The 24,005-nt window shown below is 40.0% G+C and overlaps 3 protein-coding genes across 5 annotated transcripts in view; 1 reads left to right on the forward strand and 2 right to left on the reverse strand.

Moving 5' to 3' along the window:
• Positions 1-855: 855 nt before the first annotated feature.
• Positions 856-7,217, forward strand: LOC111856247 (tetratricopeptide repeat protein 9A). 2 transcript variants are annotated; one of them, XM_023836043.2, is made up of 4 exons: positions 856-1,655; positions 2,047-2,229; positions 2,439-2,567; positions 5,275-7,217. In XM_023836043.2, exons 1-3 carry the CDS (start codon positions 1,193-1,195, stop codon positions 2,516-2,518), a joined length of 726 nt encoding a protein of 241 aa, XP_023691811.2. In that variant the 5' UTR covers positions 856-1,192; the 3' UTR covers positions 2,519-2,567; positions 5,275-7,217. The 2 variants fall into 2 exon arrangements, with proteins under 2 accessions (XP_023691811.2, XP_023691810.2); XM_023836042.2 differs by having other exon boundaries at positions 2,439-7,217.
• A 971-nt stretch (positions 7,218-8,188) lies between these two features.
• Positions 8,189-21,764, reverse strand: map3k9 (mitogen-activated protein kinase kinase kinase 9). Of its 2 annotated transcripts, none has more exons than XM_023836040.2 (11): positions 20,968-21,764; positions 19,218-19,631; positions 16,767-16,947; positions 16,035-16,183; positions 14,236-14,411; positions 13,870-14,110; positions 13,062-13,184; positions 12,557-12,659; positions 12,306-12,418; positions 11,245-11,988; positions 8,189-10,583 (listed from the first exon to the last, which is right to left on the reverse strand). In XM_023836040.2, the coding sequence occupies exons 1-11, from the start codon at positions 21,371-21,373 to the stop codon at positions 10,123-10,125; spliced, it is 3,111 nt and encodes a 1,036-aa protein (XP_023691808.1). In that variant the 5' UTR covers positions 21,374-21,764; the 3' UTR covers positions 8,189-10,122. The 2 variants fall into 2 exon arrangements, with proteins under 2 accessions (XP_023691808.1, XP_023691809.1); XM_023836041.2 differs by having other exon boundaries at positions 10,476-10,583; positions 11,215-11,988.
• A 1,200-nt stretch (positions 21,765-22,964) lies between these two features.
• The window catches only part of slc8a3 (solute carrier family 8 member 3), a 63,874-nt gene continuing 62,833 nt past the window's right edge, over positions 22,965-24,005 (reverse strand). The window contains exon 10 of the mRNA XM_023835995.2: positions 22,965-23,385. The gene's annotated coding sequence lies outside the window, so the exon portion shown is untranslated. The remainder of the gene's footprint in view (positions 23,386-24,005) is intronic.

Genomic DNA, 24,005 nt, shown 5'->3' on the forward strand with positions numbered 1-24,005 from the left:
CCAGGTAGCTCAGGATCTCCAAACCATTCTGGATCAGCCATGTGCTCTCACTGCCTTGGATGGAAGACCTGTGGGCTCTGGTTGAGTCTAACATTTAACTATTAATTTATGCCCATACCGGGGGGAGGATGAGGAGATGCAGTCCCACTTTATCCATTCAACCGGAGTTCCAGCTAGCTTAGCTATCTCTGATTAGCCCTCCACAACGCTCCGATGAAATTGGTTCCTTGCTTTACACCAATTAGGGCCTGCTGCAGTATAGCTGTCAGCTGATAGGGGGGAAAAATGAAAATGAATCCTGACAAGGATGAGGTGATGCATGGATAGTGATGCCTATAAGTACAGTGGAAGGTGAAAAATGAACACTGAAAAACAACTGGGATAGAAAAATTAAATGTCAACAAAACAAAAAAACTAAATAAATATGATTCAATATAAATATATAACATATAAAATCACAAAACACACAGAGACCCAGGGCTGGAAAACGCTTCACTGCATTAGTGGCAAGCCAGCAAACTCCTAATAACTCAACCTACACTCCATATATAGGAAGCTGGCGCACCTGAACAAACCATAGGCGACTCCAATACCTATTAAATTACAGGTAAATTACTTCAATTATAGTAAACGTTTCGTTCAAATGATAAGCTTTTATATTTCCACATTTAACTTTAATGAAATGTTTTAAACGGTTTTGTGATTATATTGTCATATACAGGATGTTCCTAACTTAAAAAATAATAATTAAGTGAGATCCGTAATGGGCTATGTTGGAAGTATAAAGAAGCCCAGATCGGGAAAACTAAAACAAACGTACATCGCGACATATCTATTCGGCTCTTGTATGTAAAACGTCATATATAGTATGTTCATTTTCTCACTTTAAAGAAATAGGAACAGCGATGACTTACTAACGTGACAGAAATGCAATGTTTTTGTCGCCAAGCATAGAGGAGAGAATTTTACATGACGCGTAGAAAAAAAAACCCATTTTATTTATCGAGCACAATAATGACCAAAGCGGGCACCAGTAGGAAGCGCTGACGGGGAGCTACGCTACGCTACTGGAGAATACTGGGTATGTGCACGACGAAAGGGAAATCGGAGCTTGCGGGTTTCCATTAGAATATTAAATCTGTCGTATTCCATATGTGTTTAAGTACGTATTAAACTGTATGTAAATGATAAAATGAGTCAAAGGCAGACCGCATACGATGGGAATTATAAGAGAGCGGAGGGTGGCGGCAGTGTTGGTGGAAGCAGCATCGTCGGTGCGTCCACGCTGCAGCAGTGCATCCATCCTCCGGGTAGCCGGATGAGAGACACACGCTCCCAGCAACATATCCGTCACCACTCCGCCTCCGTCCTCAAGCAGACGTCGCATTCCGAGCCTGCAGACTTAGTTAAACGGGCTCTTGATTTCAAGACGCAGGGGACGCAGTGCTACAAGGATAAAAAATACAGAGAGGCGATCGGCAAGTACCATCGGGCGCTGCTTGAGATGAAGGGGTTATGTAGGATGCTGGGGGATTCCGATGTTAGTTCCAGGTCTCCCTCATCTGCGCTGAAAACTATGAGCCACTCCGCCTTGACAGATGAAGAAAGGGGCGCAGTAGAGAACGCCGAGCTGGAGTGTTACAACAGTCTTGCAGGTAATTGTAGTTATTGTCTGATTTTTACGAGGCACAGATGACAACATCAATAATAGTAGGCTAGTACGGGTTAAATACAGTCTTGCATGATTTAATGCAATTTTAAGCATATTGATTACATAATTAATATGGAATTGGAATATATAAAATATCGGCTGCGATTATAATAATTTCACAAAGTGTGGACATTTTGAACGATTTTTAATCTTCGATTTTTTAAAAATGCATCGTAATACAGTAATAAAGTAGGGTAGCTGTATTTTTCACGGTTAGATTACTTTTTGATCATATTTTCTATTTTTGACGAAAATGTGATTGGGGTGAGTGTTTTCTGATTCTTGCTTTGCTAATGGATGCATCGTGGCTTTATGTAAGACATCTTTTGTTGTAGCTTGCTTGTTGCAGATGGAGTTGGTGAACTATGAGCGTGTCAAGGAATACTGTCTGAAGGTCCTTTGCAAGGAAGGGGAGAACTTCAAGGCCTTGTACCGATCTGGGGTTGCTTATTATCACCTGGGAGACTTTAACAAGGCTCTTCACTACCTGAAAGAGTCACATAAACAGCAACCTTCTGGTAGGCACCAGTTATTTATATGTATATATGAAGCAATTGATGGCAGTTTAAAAAATTTTGTATTCAGGTGTCAATAAGATTAGAAAAACAAAGCATTTAAGCTAAATGCTAAGCTTTAAAAGAGATGAGGCCCTGGCATGGAATTAGTGGTCTTTGTTTCCTATGTTACTGCCTTGCATAAAACAGCTTTTCCTGTCACTGTGCTCCAGACACCAATGTAATCCGCTACATCCAGCTGACAGAGATGAAGATCCGTCGCAGCACCCCGAGAGAAAAAGAGGCCTCATAAGCCGCTTGATGTTTACACAGAAATGCTCTTTTAATATTGTGTGCGGAAGGTAGTATTCCTGCATCGTTTTATGACTTACTAAAAAAAAAAAAATCACAAATGCGTCTTTTGTACTTGCCAGTTTTGTGAAAACCTGTTTTGGTTAAATATTGCTTCAGATAAACATAACATTCACATGCAAGAAAAATAAAAATCGAAAAACTTTTTTAGTGAGGCATGGGACATTAGCACTGTCGCAGTACAGTAACGCCCCGATCGATACAGGTGAATATTGCCGCACACCTCTGCCATGTGCACGCTGTCAGCTATTGGCTTCTCGTGACACAGCAGGTTTCTTCAAACGATATAACGCGGTTAGACAATAGCACTATGTACTTAATTTCCCCCCATAAAAATGTAGGTGCCTAGGCAACAGTATATATCATTGTGATGTTAAAAGAGCAGAACCTGGCTGTTTTGCTCACCCAATAGAATGAGTGTCCGTCTGTGTTATTTGGGTTTACTCACCCAATATGCAGCTCTGTGCAGGTCGAATCAAACTACTGACTATACCAGCGACTCTCAGCCTGGTCCTCGGAGACCCCCAGAGATGTTTCTGCTCCCTCCCAGCTCCCTGCCAGACAATCCACATTTTAGCTCCTTCTGTCTGGCGGCCCCTGAGGACCATTTTGACAAACACTGCACTGCACCATGCTCCTGGCTTTGGCTGCCAAACTGCTATACACCTTTCAATAGACATCACTTTCCGAGAGAGAGAGCATTATGAGAAGCGACGGTCGATTGATTTTGTTTATTTCATACGTTACCAGTTTGAAGTGCACGGAGTATACAGCTCTGTGACACAGGGTCCACTTGTTAGTTTTAATACTTTATGATATATATGGTTGGGTTATCTCATGTATTTTTGTTAATAATCCCTGCTTTTACAGATAAACTTCTCTATGTCTCAATTGTTATGCTACACGATTAAGCATATTATATATATATATATATATATATATATATATATATATATATATATATATATATAAATTTTTTAACTGTGATGTTTCTTTATGTTCATCTTCTGTAACTTATGCAGCATAGGGTTGTGGTTATTAGTCTAAGTGTTGATTTGATGTTGCTGCTATTGTGTCAGGTACAATACATGATGTTTTCATTAAAACTTTGTTACACTAATGTAGCTCATGTGGTATGCAGTTGAGTACAGATGCCAGTGATGTGTCAGAAGATCTAAATTTAATTCAATTCCGTTATATGCCGTGGACAAGATTTCTTAATCCACATGTTGTTAGAAATTGTTCCAAAGATCCCCAGTGTTGTATTGCACTTCAGCCTTAGGTTGTTGATAGAGATCTCTGTAGTGAAAAGGTCTTCAGGGAGGGGCCTTGTTAAACACAACCCTTTATTACCATGATGATTGTACACTATAGGGCAGTGTTTCCCAACCCAGTCCTCGGGGAACCCCGGACAGTCCACGTTTTTGCTTCCTCTCAGCTCCCAGCGCACCTGTAACAGGTATTCGGTGTTCCTGATTGGCTGGGAGCTGGGAGGGAGCAAAAAATGTGGACTGTCCGGGGTACCCCGAGGACTGGGTTGGGAAGCATTGCTATAGAGTATGCTGTGTGGATCGTGGTCACCAGGAACCCCAAGTACCAAGTCAGCTTTGGGAGTGGTGCTTCTTCAGTGACTGTAGTTTTGAAGGCACTGAGGAGGCCTGTAGTGGTGATGGCAGTGTTTAAGCCACCAGACATGGCTCGTGCTTTACTAGTCAGTCTCCTGTCTCCTTTCTCATGTTTAGTCATGAGCTTTGGGTGATGATCAAGAGGACAAAATCATGAGCATTAGCAGCCAAAATGAGGTTTCTCTGGCAAGATTGCTGGGCTTAGTCTCTGTGACAGTCAGGTGTTCAGAGATGCTCTTCTTCAAATTAAGAGGAGTCAGCTGAGGTTTGGGCGTCTAATGAGGATGCCACCTGCTCGACTCCCCAGGGAGATGTTCCAGACATGACCCTCTGGGCGGTGACTCCGAGGCAGAATCAAGAAAAGCTTTCCTAGCTGCCTGGCAATGATGACGTGGCAAGAGGCACAGAGAGGCGTCTGAAGTGCTTAGTTTTGTGTCTTGGGGAGATGAGCCTGAAGCTGCAGAAGTTCCTCAACTGTAGCGGCTGTCTATTGAGAGGATTCGCTTTATTATTCAAAACAGAACACAGTTTGGACGTCACTTTTCCCTCCACCAGGCTTTCCGTTGAGTATGGTCACCATCCTATGATAGTAATGTTTGTTCAGCCTACCAGTGTCCTTCATCTTAATATGCCTTTTATGGTCCCACTTTGCAAGACTACCCTCATAATGGGTGTATGAATCGTGTATAGTCAGGTTATTAATTGTAAATCACTAATATACAATCATAAACTAATTATAACTGTGTTTTTTTATTAATGAGTTACTACCATTTATAAGTGGTGAAAGGGAGCCTTATTGTAAAGTGATACAAAATTTTCTAACCTTGTAAGTTTTTTGTTAAGTTTAGGATATTGTGTTAATTTGCTATTTACACGCATTCAGACTGGCCTTGGTGTATGGGGTGTAGGGCTGTGCGATATAAGCGATATTGACTCCTCGTCATATAAAATTTCAATGATAAAATGAGAAACTTTGATAAACTACCAGTAACGAATATTGTTTGATAGCAAACAAGGTAAAAGATGGTGGTGTGGTTGTACTTTTTGCAATTTTTATTTTTTTTTGCAACAGACTTGGTGCTTTGTACTGTCCCAACTTAAACTGAAAATGCTGCAAACATAATTCACCGCTTGATGCATCGCCGTCAAATGGAACATACCGGATGCAAGTGTTGATGGTCGCAAACTACACACGTGAGAACACGTATTCCTTCAGAATGGGACAGGTGACAACTCTGCTAGCGATGTGAAACTCATCCTTGGAGCGAGCGGCAGGGAAGAAAGTCAGATAGTCAAAAAAAAACCAGCAACAAACTGTACTGTCGGCATTTTCTAGTGTTACACCATATGACAAAAGAGTTTATTTTGTATGATTTATTAAAATTAGATTTTGGTTTGTAGTCCATTCAGTTTGTCACCTTTTTCATGTTTCTGAATCTGTTTATGGAGGAATCCGAAGGGAATTATAAGCAAAAATGGAGTCTTAAAGAAATTACTGTATGACTTATATTGTGATAATTATTGATGTTGACTGAAAAAAAAAATTGTGATAAAACATTTTGCCATATTGCCCAGGTCTAATGTGGCGGATCTTCGAATAGGCTGCCCTTTGGCTCTTTGGAATGGGTGTGGAGAATGGATGGATAACTGCTTTGATGGAATCAGACCTTTATTGTCCAATAAATGAGACTGGAGGCAAATGTCTTGGTAATGTTCATCCTATGAACTGAACAGGAAACTGTCAACAGTGAAATGCCATTAGCAAATCAACAGCAGAAAATATGAAGAAAAATGGAATATTTGATTTGGCTGATGCAGATCTAAATGTTTTGGGTCAAGACCTGAATAATGTATTTTTGAAACTAACATCCCTAACGGAGACAAAGTAGGTCTTGATTGTGAACTGCAAAATTAATAATTCCAGGAAAGGTTTGATTTGCTGTGAAAAACTGTACAATCAAGGGCGCAGATTTGGGTATGGACCTTAAGGACATGTCCCTACCAATACTGTTAGAGTACTATGTGTATTTCGGCAGACGGAGGGGGGGTTCAGGGCTGGGTTAGTCTCTACCTATACTGAAACCAAACCTACGCCCTTGAATCAGTCACTGAGTGTAAAGGTGTGATTGCTATATCACCCAGGGTTACTGCGTGCTGCACAGTTAAGAAATATCAAAATGTTGTTTTCCCTCTCAGATTTCCTCATTTAATATTTTCATAGAAAATAAGTCTCAAAAACATGCAAGCATACAGGGAATCAGAAATGGGACAAATACTTTTACAATCATAGTAGTAGAAATAGACATAGAGGAGGTGGACAAAACAATGAAAACATCTAACAATGTAATAATGTCCAGGACCTTAGAATAGGGTCAGCTTTTGCCTTCAGAACAGCTTCAACCTTTTTTGTACATGAACATTACTAAACTGAGTGTAGTGGGATATTGGACCATTCTTCAAGAAGAAAAGCCTGTATTCCCTTGAGGGACGAAGGAAGTGGAAGTGTATTTCACACTGTGTCCCAAAATGATTCAATGATGTTTAGACCTGGGGTGTTTTTCAATATGCATACTTGACCGTACTTGTGTGTCCCCATTTTACGTCATCTTCCATTGCCGAAGACCAGTTCCAATACTAAGAACACCAGTACAGAGGATGGTAAAAACCCTCTGATGTCATTCTTGCCCCATCCTATATATCAAGGACGCATTGGTTGCATCCTCGCCAAATGAGAACAGTCCCATGATTCACTGTGTTCAAAGTTTGTTGTTGTTTGTTGTTTGAGGCAAGTTAGTAAGACTGATCTTGCCGAGATCATAAGTACGATCTTTGTGTTCTTGGTATTGAGAAACACCCATGGTGACTGCAGAGGCTATAGAATGCTTTTTGTCTTCGTTGTGGTGTTTGTGAAAATTCTTGTACAGCTTCCTAATTGGCATTCAACCTAATATGACTCATCTTTGTAGCTGCCTTTGTAATTGTGATTCATTTACTTTAAAGCACTTTTTCATGTTGTGTTTGCATAATTTTGTCCATCCCCTATACAATGCACACAACTCACTGAAACACATTTAATCAAATTAGGTGTCCACCTACTTAAGTGGAAATATGTTTTAATGTGGCTTTTAATTTAAGTATATTTGATCCAAGGAGAGTACGATTAAGTTAACAAAAATACTGCAGCCACAACAGTGGGTGTAACTGTAACAAGATCTCCTTAGCAGATCATTTATACGTTAAATTCAGCTCATACTTGGTTCATACATCAAAGATATTTTCCAACAGTATTTGCATTCATAATTCATTTCTTTGCAGAAAATTCAATTCAATTTCATTTACAAAGTGCTTTACAGAATCCTGGGTCCAAGGTCCCCAGAAGGTGGCAAGGAAGAACTCCCCTCAAAGAGAAAATGACAACCATTTTTTTTATATGATCATTATTTTACATTATAAGGGTAGCGACCACAGATGTTATGATGTCCAACTACAGTCAGAGAACAGGCATATTTTGAAAGTAGTTAATTATTTTTTAATTATAAAGACAGCCGCCTCACTTAAAGGTCCACAGCTATTTCTGGTAAATGCATTGATGTTTAAAATAAGCATCCGGGAAACAAGACTGTTGTGGGATTGTTATCATTAAATGGAAGTAAGGGGTTGGGTTACATAAACTAATATTTGCTTATGTCAGATATTGCAATATATTGTAGATAACAGAGAATGCGAAAGCTGATATGTACTGAGCTGTAGATACGAAGATATACATTTGCTTATCTATATTGGGCTACCCAGTTTTGAGTGAGTACTGTCATGCCATCCCTTCTGTCTGCACATGCAAAAATAGACCCTATTTTTAAATTTTACAGTAAAATGTGTCTCCCACTAATGACTGATATGTAAAGTGTATGATATATAATGCATTAACAAAAATAAACCATACCCTGTGATCCATTTAATGCAAACATCACTACTTTTACGCAGACTGAATCTGTTCTTTGAATGTTTATTTAGATTACAATATTTTTCTTCAAACGCTACTTAGCCTTCACAATGCAAAATACCAAGGGTAGAATGCCAACTCCTGTCCGCAGGTTCACTTTGGATGCGTCTGGAAACAAAGGACAATAGCAGCTACCTGGAAGACACTACTCCCTATCGCAATAGGAATCCTGCAAATGATAAGAAGAATCCTAAGATTCCAAGAGCACTGTATTTAACACTTTTCTGACAATATTTTGAATATCCGAACATTTCCATAAAAGTAATCAAATACAGTTTAAAGCAAATCAGAAAATAAATACAAATATTTAATAAATAAATATTAAACCAGTAAAAAGACATGCCTCCAGGGCCTGTTTTCACTGTTCTTTAAATAAGATGCATGCTGAGCTACAATGTTAAATACTTGAATTTATACAACTGCTACCTACTGAGAAGATATCTACAATTCGACAGACTGGGAAACCTGGCAACTCTAGTCCCCCCCGATGATCGAATTAATCTTGTGATGCAAAACACTTCAACACCTTTCATAACCAAATCTGTGGAATATTAAAAATGAAAACAACTTCATATCTTTACAATATAATGATATTAAATGATTTTCCCTTTACCTCAGTCTCCTGAAATTTGAAACTTATTACAGTATTTTAAGTAAGATGCAATGAATCAGTTCTTCATTCTTAACTCTGCAAGGGCTCAGATCTACTAATGATTTACATGAAATCTACAAATTTATCTTTACTCAATAAACATTCCTTTTATACGCATCTTTAAAAGGGGTGAATACATTCAGAGTTCAGCTGATATGATAACACTGCGTGTGAGGACTGGAATTTCGAACCCCTGCTCTGACCCTTTTTACAGCTTTTTAAATAAATCTTTGGGATTTCTTACATTGTAATTTGGGCCACATACTCTTTGTTGAAATTCTAAACTCTATATAGAAATGAATGTGGAATTCCGTACATATATTGTAATATCCCATTGATACAGGGACATTGCTAAAAATTTTGGGCCCCATGTAAGCATATCATATTGGGCCCCCCAGTCCAGACAAATCCAGTTATTTTTCAAATTTCCTAGGCCCCCTGTCACTCAGGGGCCTTTGGAATTGTCCTAATTTTCTCCGGCCTTATGGCGCCCCTGCATTAATGTGCCCACCGGTTCTATACTCTGTAAAAGAACATTTGCTAAAATGCAGACATATACAATACACAGGGAACAGTACGCAGAGTAGAATACAGAATAAAACTGAAGATCGTATTATAGCAGCCGTGATAACATTCATATACCGGATCCTGCATTTAAATGTCCTTGCTCATACTAATGACATAAGAGGTAAAATATACTCACATTCATATGTGTGACATACAGAGCTTTGCCAGTGTAATGGAGTTATGAGGTTTGCAGGCAAAAAAAAACCACTTGCCTCATTTCGCTCCAAACCCAAGCACTTCATATGAATCACATTTCACATTCATGATCTAGTTCATGAACCACGTTTAAGGGAGCTGTTGTACAAACAGAAAAGCTTAACAAACTAGTTAAAGTATTTTCCGAATATCTTGCTCCCAGCTGCTTGTTCTTTAACGTTTCAGATATGTGCCTGTTACCCACTGAAACATCAAGAAATGAACACCATAAATTAGCACCATACAAACCACAGAAGATGAACATAGGATTGATATTACTTAGGAACAAAAATTATATCTAAGGGGAGAGTCATTTTTGCACCTCTGTTATAAAACAAAAGCAGCAAAATGTCAATTTAACAGTTTGTAGTGTCATAGCATGGTCCATATATGTAAGCTTATGAAGGAACATTCAAAAATATAATGTCCTTTTCCTTCTCTCCTTCCCAAGGTAGGTTATTTTATGAGAAGTTGATACAAGCAAGTTCAGAAGGGCTGGGACTGAGTTAGGACCAGAAACCTAGCTGCGACCTGTAGGGGGAGCCGTTGGACACCTCGGACTCGGGTACGCAGAGGGGGCGTGTCTCATCCTGCCGCTGGCCCTCGTCTCGTTGGTCGAGCAGACTACTGCACTTCCGTGATGAACATGGCGTTGGGGCTTCCATGGGGGTGGGGAGGACCGTTACAACCCCTTCAGACCTCAAAGCTGTGGGGGACTCGGCACTATAGGTGTGGCTGGGGGACTCTCCGGTGCTGAGTCTACCTCCTCTGTCGTGGCCATCAGCGGAGTCCCCGCGGCAGAACTCGAAGCGGGCTCGAGGTAAAGGGCGAGGTCGAGCCAGGAAATCTAAAGTTTTGGGTCTCTCGGGGGGACAGCGACGACGTGGCGTGGGAGGGAAAACCACATTTGGGTCTGGCAGGCGGGGGACCTCAGCATCATTGGGTCTTATGCCTTTCGTGCTTCCATCTAGAAAGAGTTACAAGCCAAATCAATGCGCATCGCCATTACACAAGTTAAAATATGTTTCTACGTAACACTAAAGTTACTATTTATTGAATATCCTCAAGTTTATATTTAACTCATTATTTCAAAAGATCACACAAACCATATGTGTAATTTTTTTTTTTATGTACTTAATGATTACATGAAAGCCTCAAAATACTGCAAACCAAAATATACCAAAATTTCCAAACACACAGAAAACAATATGATAAAGATTCTTCTGGGATGCAGAAGGATCATATTTAGTTTAGCAAGGTCTTAGATCTATACTGCCTGATATGAAAACATCAATCAGTTATATTATATATAAAAGGATGTGTATTGATAGAGAATCAGTGTTTTTGGCTGTCTGAAGTGTCCATAGTTGCACATTCCCACTTGTTTCAGGTTTTTTTATGATGTCATAAACAGAAACTGTTACTATAGTCAGGGATGCACATAACGCAAGTACACATTCACCTTTAAAGGCGATACGTGCAGCAATCAATAGTTGTAACAGCACAAATGCGTACTTATTTTATGTGCATTTGCGCTGATGTGACAAGAAATGATCATGCATTTAAACCTTTATATGTGAAAAAAAATAACAACTAACCTAAATTCAAAAACGCCTACTCATCCTAACCTGTAGTTTCTGGGATCTCCTCTATAGGCCGTGGTTGATGATTAATTGCAGGGCATCCTCTCTTGATAGCTCCATCGGACGGAGTTCGGTGCAAACTGTGCAAATCGCTGGGGGTAAAGGGGATGTGCGTTGGGGTGAGTGACTGTCGGGGGTGTCGCTTGAAGCTTTCGAGTTGAGTGTTAACTAGAGGATTGAGTGGAACAGCTTGAGCGAGGCAGGCCTCAGGCTGAGGGGATGCAGGCCTGTAGACCAACAGCTCCTCGCTGTCCGAACGTAACAGGGAGCGGGTGGAGTTGCAGTCAGAAACAGAAGACAGGGACAACAACGTCAGGGAGTTAGGAAAGGCCTGAATTTGCAGCGGGGCTGGGGGCTTTAGTGGACTCTCCCAGCGAAACAGCTTCCGCGTGGGGGGGCTGGTACTCCGTCGCTGGCCCCCGGCACGGTGAAAGAAGCCCTCCCAGCGTGGCTTGCTACTCTCCTCCGGCCTGCCAAGTTCCATGAGGTCGAAGCCCAGCCCCACGGAAGCTAATACGGCACCACAGCCCAGCAGCACCAGATCTGTCCGGCGCGCCCCGCTTGGGCTTCGCCTCGCGGAACCGGAGCAAATGTCGGGGGCTTGGGCTGTGGTTCCTTGGTCCACATTATTACTGTGTGAAATGTGTCCTTCCCTGTGGAAGGGGATGCAAAGGTAGGAACCGCTGGAAGATTCCACGGTCTCCGAGGTGAAACAGACGTCTTCATTTTCTGCAAAGAGTACAGATCTCCAATGTTTATAATGCGAACATTATCATACAAATTCAGGACCCAAGACATTACGGCTTATTCACTTCTGACCAGTTAGACTCGGATTTAAAAGCAAGAATAACCAAATTAAGAACTGTTTGCGCACTGATAAAGAGAATAATGTATGAAGTAGTATAATACTGAATTTTTTGGCAGTCATGAAACTAATATACCTAATTTTAATAAATTTTAACTTAAGTATTATAAATAGCTACATATTAATGTCTATGTACGCATGTAGGTCAGTAGTAGGTGTTGTATTCTGTGCCAATCCTCACCCATTTCTGCCAAACTGGGAACCCCTGGTACAGCAGGACTATGCCGGGGTGACCTTCGCAGGTTTGGGGCACTGCTGGACCTCTGCCTGTTGCCCTCTGATGTAGTCTTTTCACTAGTCATACAAGGCAGGTGGACAGAGAAGCCAAAGATGTGGAAATTAAATTGAGATAAATGCTAATTAAAGCACCCGACTGAGCCTCCTGGCCCGCAATGGGCGTTTTACGGCTCTCGGTGACAGTGTGTGTCTGACCTCCAAGCGCGGCTCTTCCTTCGTGGACCTTTCTTCTCGTCATCCTCGTCTGGCTGAAAAGCGGAACCCCGCCCCCTCGCCTTATGACTGTTTGCAGGGGTAACTGCGGGGGACGAGGGCAAAACGTAAGACAAAAAAAAAAATTGCACAACAAATGCAAGAGTGTGACGTAACCCACCGTGCTCATTTACACTATTAAATTAATGCCAAGTTATTATGTTTTATCACATTCATAAAGATCACTAGAGATGAGCAATCAAGACGTTGAACAAAGAAGACATTTATCGACAAAAGCCACGCTGTCCTTACAGAAGATCCACACACAATGGATGCTAAATGGATGCTAAATGCTAAGTGGATGCTAAATGCTAAATGGATGCTAAATGCTAAGTGGATGCTAAATGCTAAATGGACGCTAAATGCTAAGTGGATGCTCAATGCTAAATGGATGCTAAATGCACTATCCCGGCAGCTGCAGAGGAGAGGCGGTTGCCTGGTTACTTACGCTGTATTGCCCGTAGGCGGGGCAGCAGTGGAGGGCTGGTAGGAGGGCTGGAGCTGCTGCTGATTAAACTCCGCCGGTGATCCAACGTGGGTGATGCCTGCACTGTGATTTTATGCTGGAAATCTGAAATCAAGCGAAGGTATGTTTATAAACTATGTTAAACTATGTATGCCTTCAATGAATTATTTGTCTTACGTTTATCCTTGTTGCACAATACTTGCCCTTTTATTTAGTTCCCTCTACTTTCACCTGCTGCTTTTAATCTCTTCAAAAATTTGCACTTTTAGTTAGAAACTACTTCCACATTGATTCTACTGTTATTTTATCACTGTTTATTATATTCTGTTCCGTCCTTCTGTGTATCAATTGTTTTCTTTTTTACTATGTATTTTTACTTGTATTTTTGTATGCTTCTTTTATTTAATTAATTTATTTTATTTTATTTAAAGCACACTGAATGACCTATGCACATGATAGTGTGCCATATACATAAACTTGCCTTGTCTTGCCAACGTAAATATGTGCATGAATTATTAAACTAGTTGTCCCTATAAATGACAAAAAATAGAAATAATAACTGACCTAACAATGCGTAATTGTAATTAAGCGTTCGAGCAGTGTTTGTCTAAGGTAAGGCCATGGATGATGTACGCTTCTGTAATAGTATCCTAATGTATTAGTTGCATTACAGTTTTAAAGTCATTTTCAACATAAGTAACTATTTAGCCATCAAAGCCTGTAGGGACATTTCATGCTAATATTTTCAGCATTGGGGACTGACTGAAATGTTGCTGTTTCATGCGTGTACCTGAAGGCAGACTTATACGATTCCCGTCCCTCAGCTTCAGGCGGCTCCGCCGGAATTTGCCCTGCCGGCTCTCCACCCGCGGCTTCTCCTGGTAGAGCTGGTGGATGATGATATTGAGCTCCCGTTCCAGGATGTGAATTTCGCGCTCTGCCAGTTCCTGTTCTCTCTTCCGCAGTGCCTCCTCCTGGCACTTCTGCTGCAGTGCGGCTCGGCTCAACTCCTCCTCCCACGATCGCAGCTCCTTGGGGGCCGTCAGCGATGTGATATTCAAGCATCACGAGTCAGTGTTTAGTAAAAAAAAAAAAACAACATTCTTTCATGTGTCTAGTTATGTTTGAGTGAGAAATCTTGTTAGGAAGTACATGCCTTCTCCTTAGCCCTCAGCTGGTCAAACATCTCCTGGACCTCCAGCTTCCAGTCATCCTGAAGTGAATGGAATGACTCAACAGGCATCTCAAAGAATCCAGATTCCTCAATGGCTGTCAACTGGTCCAAGATACTGGTGAACGGAGGGCGAGAATGGGGGTCTGGATTCCAACAATCTAGAAGGCAAGAGGTTTAATTATAAGAAATTGAGGGTTTAAAGAAAATTCCAACATAATTTTAAAATATCCATATGTTGCTACTCATATTAGTGCGTTTAGAATCTATATCCGGTGTTGGATGATTTATTTTAAAAGGAATTTGAATCAGTATCAGCAGTTGACAGTTTTGCAAAAAAACAGGAATACATGCAGCAGATGTTGAAATCGAGGTCAGAAGAATATTTATTATTTGTAGCAAAGAGGACAAAGGATCATACAGCAGAATGGTGATTCCAAACCTAAATCTAAAAGCACCTCAGAGTAGCTCAGAAAGAACAACAGAACAAGAAATCATTGGATTGTCCTTAGGTGGGCAATGATGAATCCAATCCGAATCAATGGAACTTGAAAAAAGGATTTATAGGATGGAACCTTTTGAACATTTCAAAAATAGTGGGAAGGTGCAGCAAGTTAACTATGGGGTCCAGTAAGTGTTAGGAGATAGTTATCCTTGCCAAAGGTTGCTCAACCAAGTTTTATAAATAGAACTGATAAATTGTTTTGTTTTAATGCTGTCATTTTAGTTATTTAAACTGATATCCAACAGTTTTCTGTTTCAGAAGACTATGTCTGTATTTATTATTCAATAAAAATAATAAGAGAAATGCCTTTTAATGATATCACAGCGTGAAGATTTCCCTGACCACTGGGAGAGTGTGTGGCTCAGTGGGATCAGCTTCTGAGGCTCGCAATGGAAGGTCACTGGTTCAACCCCCAGCAGAACAGTCACATGTATGTAAGCCCTTAACCCCCCACCCCAGAAGTGCTGCTGAGTGACTGAGGCTGCCCAGTGACCCCCCTCAAGAAAGAGTAGGAAAAGGGAGAATTTGTAAATCTACAGATTATAGTCAATAAGTATCACTATACAATTCAAAGATACATTTTTAAAGGTGTATGAAATACTATACAATCATGACTAGGTTAAAATTGACCATATATTTTATGTGGGATTTCCCTTAACAGAGCTAATGTCACAAGTGAAACTGAAAAGTCTATTCAGATAACTCACTGTGTAAACACAGTGTATCCCTTGTAACTATGAGGTAAGGAGCACATGCTGATACAACACATTGTCACACCCACCGCACCTCAGCACCACACTAGTTCAAACAGAATGGAACAGTGTGACGTTTTTTTCTGGTGGCTGGAGTGCTAATCCTGGACGTTGGAGGACCTGCTTGTAGATTAAGAACATACCCAGGACAAAGCAGTGGCAGATTGAGGATCTTACTCAAGGGCCCACTGGAGTAGAATCACTCCTGGCATTCATGGGATTCAACCCAACAACCTTCTGATTACTGGCACAGGCCCCCTAGCCTCAGAGCCATCCCTCCACCCAGGACAAAGTAATGGCAGGTTAAGGATCTTACTCAAGGGCCCACTGGAGTAGAATCACTCCTGGCATTCATGGGATTCGACCCAACAGCCTTCTGATTACCAGCACAGACCCCCTAGCCTCAGAGCCACCCCTCCACCCACTAACAACTGTACCACAACAATGTGGCAATGCTACAAAGACTAATAAACAAATAGATGGAGGCAATTTTACATAATGCATCTAGAGAGGACCATAGATCTTACCCTCCATAAGGCGGGCAAAGGGTTCAGGACAGGTGGAGGGGATTGGCAGTGCCAGTTTGTTCATGGCCACGCCGTAAGCCACGGCTAGACCATCTATCCCTCGAAACGGCACTTCACCAGTTAACAGCTCCCAGAGCAGCACCCCATAACTGAGAAAGGAAGAAAACAGGAGAGAGGGAAACAGAGAGGAAAAACATGTATATATATATATATAATCGGAGGTCACCCAGACTATTCTTCTCCAATGAATGAAGGAACCACAACAGAGATAAATGTCACAATGAAGGAATTCAAAAAGGTCAGCCGACAAATTCCAGTCGGCCGTGTGTTTGTCTGAGACAGACCGTCTACTCCACTGACCATCTGTGAAAGACACACTTATTAATCCCTCATCCATAAATAGTACAGATAATAGAGTAGCTACTGTAACTGGAGCAGTGTGCATGTCTATAGCTCTGACTACCAATGTGGGCGAAGCCCATCTTCAGACAGAAATAGCGGAACCCAGATTTTTAATACCTGAAGAGCAGTAATAGCATATTGATGTTTTTGGAAGAGGATAGGCAGGAAGTGTAATTGTACTGTAATAAATGAGAATCAATCGAAGTATCCATTGAAATTAATTCAAGAAATAAACAAAGATGATGCTTTCGGAAATTCAAGTGAGTGTCTGAAATTCTGCACTCATATAATTAGTATGAAGCTGTAAATCTCTACTTTGAGGCAGCCTACCTCCATACGTCGCTGCCCTTGGAAAAGGTGGAGGAGCGGATGACCTCGGGGGCCATCCAAGCGTAGGTGCCGGCAGCGCTCATCTTCGTGGTGCGATGCCATTCGCGCGCCAAGCCGAAGTCTGTGATCTTCAAGGTCTTATTGGTCAAGTCATCTTTTTCCACTTTTTCCAGAATCAGTACTGTAACAAACACGGTGACCCGGGTCCGGTGGGGTGGAGGTGAGAGGTCATTAGTTAAGGGATGATAAAGATTTTTATTTTTTTTTTTAAGTCTGGGGAGTTGGAAGGGCATGGAAATGAAGTGTTTATAGCAATGGCGGCTTGGGGGTGCTTAAAGCATAATGTCGAGGTGAAATTTAGAGGAATTTTCAGAAAAAATATTAACTGCAATGTATAAATCAATTTGTTAACAATATTCTCCCAAGAATGCAGTAGACATGGAACACATGGAAAAACAAAAAAAGCAAACGTCTGCAATGCTTATATCATTACAGCACTAACCTACAGATGATTTACTGTTATATATAAATTTGGCTGAGGATGAAGGATGAAGTGAGATGGGTTTATTTCTTTTCCCAGTACAATCAGAGTGAGACTGAGTTTTCTTAAAACTTATTTTTGGGAAATGCTACAGGCCCATTCAAATTCCTAGTCAAATAATATTAAAACAGCCTCACATCTAGACATGTCTTATAGGAAAAAATACCCCTAAAAAATTACACCCCCCCTGCAATTCCTTAATCTTGCCACTTGGTGGCAGGCAGTGAGACTGAGTAGGTAGCACTGCAGTGTCCTGCATCCAGGGTTAGATTTCTGTTATGTGCACAAGTATGAGTACAGGTAGATTGGAATCCTTCTCTCTGCCTACAAAGGGGCTTTATTGGAAGAAAAGCAAAGAAACTGGTACCAGAAACAAACAGGACCCCATGAGATCAAAACAAGAAGACTAGACATTTAGAAAGGCATGGGCTGACAGACAGAGCAACACGAATAACTGGACTGGGGAACAATGGAGTAGGAAGCGCATATATACTAGACTAACAAGGGAGCAAAGGAGAGGCAGCTGTGGGTGATTAACATGAAGGTTAGGAACAAGAGGGTTAGACAAACAAGGAACAAGCATGGCTTATTAGGGTCACACTCGGGAGGAAACAGGAACAAATGTCAGGCAGGATGTGACAGATGGATGGATAGATATTTTTCCTGTTGTAAAATAAGAAATTCTTCATAAAAACCCAGATAAAACCCAGGGTTTCATGAAATAAAGTAGGAAATTTTAATTATTATATATACAACTGTGAACCCAAAACCAAGATGTGTACTGAACCATGAATTTTATGTACTATTGCTCCCCTAACAGAAGGTTTAGTTACTGTTTTGCCTTTATAAAGCTGGTAATCTAACAGAAGAGATGCACTAATCACTACACAATGACAAGATAGGCAAATAATAAACATCATATATTAATCACCCTGGTAAACCAATAGAATGCAAGAGGCCCATCTATTGAGTGTAAAATGTCTGAACACCAAATTCCAAGACAAAATACCATGTAAGGCTTGTGATTTAAGGACTCAAGCATAGCAAACACACTGCAAAACTCAGGATTACCTCCCAGGATTGTTTCAATAGTTCAGAAGATTTTGCAGTAATTGCAGTATTTCAGAAACACAGCACTGCAGGCAGCTGCTGCCATAGTTGTAACTGAGGTGTAAATATATTGAAAAAAATGTAATGGTCTGTCTTTAATGCACTCAAAATGAAGCAAATTTATTTAATATTTAGTTTCAACTGCACGCTTTGTGACTTGTTTCAAGAATCTTCATGTCATATGCTGTTTAAGCTGATTAAGACCTTTTAGATATTACCGTTTCTATAAAGACAGGTTAGAAAGGACAGGATGGAAAAGCCATGATGCTTTGTGCATGTGATGTGACAGTGTGAATAACCGTGTCTCTCAGAAAGACATATGAATGATTTGAGAATCTGAAAACTGGGAATAGTCTTCCTGCTAGTGTAGCGGAAGCTAAAACCCTGGGTTCCTTTAAATCAGAGCTAGATAAGATTTTAACAACTCTGAGCTATTAGTTAAGTTCTCCCCAAACGAGCTTGATGGGCTGAATGGCCTCCTCTCGTTTGTAAATTTCTTATGTTCCTAACTGTGCTGTGAAAACAACTTTTTCCAAGATCTTTTGAAATCAGCAGTTGATCATATATGTTTTTCTTTGTATGACTTCAAAAGACATTTAATTGGTTAATCTCTTCCCTTTACAAAGCAATACTCCTCTGATACCTCCTAACTGTGAATTATCTGATCTTAAGTAAGCTGATAAAATATTCCATATAATTATAAAAAAAAGGGAATAAAATCTGTAGAAAGGCAATGATAAAATGAAAGGGTTTGATACTGTAGCCTTCAATGATATAGAAAAGAATGATCTGTTACTCACTGTTGCTGGACTTGAGGTCCCTGTGTATAATTGGGACAATGGCCTGGCAGTGCAGGTAGTTCATAGCGCGGGCGATCTGTACGGCCCAGTCCACCAGCGTGTGGGGGGGGATGCGCTTGCCCGACAGAGCTCTGTTGAGGGAACCCCCACGAGCAAACTCCATCACGAGGCAGAGGTTGGGCTCCAGCAGGCAGACCCCCACCAAGCCCATGATGTTTGGGTGGTGAAGCATGGCAAACAGCTTGGCCTCTTGGCGCACGCTCTCTACCGTCTGACCGACTTCTTCATCGGGGTCCCGCCGTGCCGCCTTCACCGCCACCTCCGTGCCCCTCCATAGTGCCCGGTACACTTTCCCAAAACCCCCAACTCCAATGATCTCCTCGAGGGCCAGCTCTGAGAAGTCGATTTCCAGCACTACGGCAACGTGACGGGGGTTCATGAGAGAGATATTTGAATGAAAGACAGTAAAGCAGAAGTTAGAAGAAGACAAGGAGAGAAGAGACAGTACGGGATTTTTTAAGCACCAATATTTTTCATTTTCCCACTTATAAGCTGTACTCTAATCTTACTGTATGTATTGTAAAGGGAAACGGGAATTGAACCTGACTACAGATACCAGTGTATAATACTACATATACCAGTATAATACCAGTATAATACCACCTATTCCCATCTCAAGTCCATTGTCCATCCTATTCAAGGACCTGCATTTGCACAGAAACCCCTAAGAGAATGATTCAGGTCAGAAGGCCTGGCTTATGTCAGATTCCAGTACTTGAAAGTCAGCACAATAGATATTGAAGCCTAAGAACGTACAACATGTGAAAACCAAAATGCTTATCAGGCAGTTTGTACTTGCGTAAATTTATCAAGAAGTGGGTGACAGCCATAGAAAAAAACATGCACTTTACAATGTAATTAAAAAAAATAAGATCGCCATATATATGCATTTATGACCACAAATCTATATATCAGGTTGATCTGTTTTGCTTGTTTAAATAAATAAATTAGCTTATTCTCTCACAAGAGACAAATTATGAGATGGACTTTCTGATTAAGCTACCATTCAGATCAGTTCTACATAAATACAACTTTGCTAGTATTATGTTTTTCTTATTTGTTGTAATATGTGAAAATATACAAAATAGAACAATGCTCATGGAGACCAATAACAAAAATAATTATTAACAGTTGCTGTTCTTTTTTCATGTGCCAAGTTCTAAAGAAGCACAAAATATAAAAAGACATGGAATAATTCTTCATTTCATTCTCGAAGTCGTGCCGTTTATTCTGTCACTATGCATCGCGTAAGAAAATTACTAAAATGTATCAATGTTCAAATAGAAAAAAATCATTGTAAGACTAGTTAGTATAATAACATAATAACAGACAATATTCCTCCTGGTATGAAAAAACGTATAAAATACGATCAACGTAGCGAATAAAAAAATGGGACTTGGGAAATAATTTTTCATTCTTTTCATTTTGAAATGAAACATTTAAACTGGACGATTAGTTAGTGACACACAATTACAGAGGCTTTACGGCCTGCTTGCAAGAATGAACAAAACAGTCTTGGAGAAGGCAGCTAGCTGGCCGTGAAGCACCGGACAGAGTTTGAGGAGCGCACCGATGGCACTTAGTCGGCAAAGCGATTATACCTGATGGCTTTACGTTTAAAGCATATAGTAATACTGGCAGCTATACAATCCACAACGTCTGGAAATGTGATGCAATGGTAGCTACTTACGATGCAACGGTGGCATTGATATGTCGGGATAATCCTCCACAGCGGTATCCCGTATCTTTTCAGGGATGCCATTGCCACTACAGACGTAGTTACTGGGGAAAATCCCCACCCGATCCTCTATCGCCCCTGTCCACCATCCTTCATCACCCGATACTAGTGAATCTTTCGACAGTATTTCCACCACGTCCCCCTTGCGCAGGCTAAGCTCATCGTCCGCACTGGCTTCGTAGTCAAACACAGCCGTGCAGTATCCAGACACCGCCGGTGCTGAAGCCGGGACGGCTGCAATGCCATCCTCCAGGCTCAGTGGTACCTCCGGGGAAGCTTCCTTCTCTGACTTTGGCTGTTGGGCAGTAGAGCCTGTGGTAATCAATCTGTTCTTAAAACTGGATTTGAAAGCATCCATTGAAGCGATCCATAGATGCAGCTCGGATCACCGTGACGGCGCATACACACCTGGCGCGGGACGCGACTCAGCCCCCTTATAATAACGCTACAAGTCAGCAGTGCAATCGGGCATTGCAATCGGCAGCGATAGTTATAGTGCAGTCTTCTTTCCTGTCCTCGAGTATTACGATATGTACTATATGGGAAGCTGGAACGGAAATGTTGAATGTATGAATTGCAGGTTTCATCGTTTCACCGGTCGTGCGTTAAGGCATCAATCACCGCCCTCAGAAGCAGACCCACCCATTTATTACTGTAAGTGGCTGGAGACACCCACAAGTGAAGGATTCTTGCGATTTCATAGGAGTATCTCCGTATCATTCACATGGATGCTGCGCCTTGGTCTCTGATTTGGTGGCTGTTCACATGGGTACAGAGATATTTATTCTGGTTGAGAGTGAGTTTATATATATATATATAATATATAATATATAAATATATATTATAGATGACAAGATGACAAGTGCAAATTCATATCTATCTATCTATCTATCTATCTATCTATCTATCTATCTATCTATCATATTGTTTGCGTTTCCACAACTGCTTCTCTTTTGTCCCGTAGTAATTAAGTTAAGCTTCAGTAATTAACAGTTGAGTTTCAGGTGCACTATAACCCTGCACAGGACAAGCGGTGGGTTTTCATCCAACTGTCTATCAATTTTTCATGAACTGGATGGTAAAATTGTTGGTATTTCCATGAATTTGAGGACATGATTAAATATTTTTGGACATTCCAGTGCATTTTTTGGGGGACGGGGTTATTAGTACAAATGAGCGATGTGTCAAGCATTGTGTTTATTTGTCATTATTTTGGTTTTTTTTTTTTTCAAAATTGCCCGGAATTAAAAATATCCATCCATACATATATTAATTAATACGTTCATCTTTCATAACAACTTATCCAATACATGGTAATGGTAAGTTAATTAAGCTCAAACATTTTATTGAAATGTTATCCAATTAAATAATGTATATCAGAAGATAAAATTATAATTTCACAACTTACATCTGACTTAATACATTTTGTATTTTAAATGTAATTAACAGTATCAGTTGTTGTGGAAACCAGTGTTAAAATAATCAAGCTTTTTCTTTGAAGGTCATACATCTTAGTCACAGTAATCCCAGGGTAACCTGGAGGGCAATATTCATAATTGGCCCCACCCTGCAACTTACAGTGAAGGCAATGAACTACCATCCATCCACAAAAGAAAGATTTCTGAGCGTTTGGTGAAATTTTCAGTTTTGTCTTAATATTGATATTGCTCACCCAAGGGATTACTACTGTTTTTATGCAGTAATATTTTATTACTAACACATACATATGGCAAAAATTACAACATAGGCTGCGTTCCTTTAAATGTCTTTAAATGTCCTAGGATAAGCTGAGTAACTCTCATTAAAACACTGAATAAACAGTAAAATATTATATATATATATATATATATATATATATAATATATTATATATATATATTATATATATATAATATATATATATAGCTAGCACTGATCAATTGCTACAAAAAATATTCTGTAAATATACAATAATTTTTCAAACAGTTTATTTTTGTTGACAAAAAATCAGAAACTGATAATTTGACATAAATTGAATTAAGGTTCATATCATGCAAAATTCCCTGAAATAAAAGGAAAAATCGATCTCCCATGTAAATGCAAATAAACAGATAAACAGAAAAACTACAATCCAGTGATTTTTTTAAGCAGAATGGAAGAAAGGTAGTGATAAATTGTGCCACTTCTGTAAGAGTAACAGAGATGTTGATATTGAGTAGTATAGTACAAAAAAAAATTAGTCGAACGTTTTTTATTTTTGATTTACTTGAAATGATCAGATATAGACAAATTTGCTAGAAGCATCCGCCCCGTGGCAATGGGACTCCTCAGAACTGATAATTTTATAAGCATGTTCTGAACAGGATGTTTGTCTTCATCCAAGCCCTCACTCCTAAAAAAAAGAAGACAAAACTACATAAAAGCCAGAGTTTACCAAACAAATTTAATCAAAAATACAGTAAGGCCAAGCTCACCAAGTCGCAGTCATTTGCTCCTGTTCTTAATCATGTTACCGAGATTTTTGTGCATGTTAATTTACCGAGGCTGACAATACACCAAGTGTACTTTTTTATACAAAACCAATCCTTAATACAAATAACCGTCCAAAAATTCTTTCCACAAGGTACATAATAGGGTTGTTATTGGCCTCCAGCCCTGCTCCTGGAGACCATTCCAGTTGGTTTCACATGCTATCCCTAAGTGCTTGTAACTGGAGAGTGACTGTTGATTGCTGACAGTTTAGCCAGTTTTGTACTCAGATGTAAATACTGGCTTGAGTGATGCACACTTTAGCTTAATTATGGTAATACCTTTATTTATATAGCACCTTTTATACATAACTACCCAAGTGTTTGTATAATTTTGTACAATGAATAAAATTTTAAAGCAGAACACAAATATACACCAAAAGACGTAGAAATAAATTAATATTTTTATGAATAAATATTAAATACGAAAAAAGTACAGCACAAAAACAATAGAAAAATAAATAATTTAAAATGGCCACTTTTG

Source organism: Paramormyrops kingsleyae, chromosome 14 (assembly GCF_048594095.1).
Source record: "Paramormyrops kingsleyae isolate MSU_618 chromosome 14, PKINGS_0.4, whole genome shotgun sequence".
Taxonomy (NCBI): Eukaryota; Metazoa; Chordata; class Actinopteri; order Osteoglossiformes; family Mormyridae; genus Paramormyrops; species Paramormyrops kingsleyae.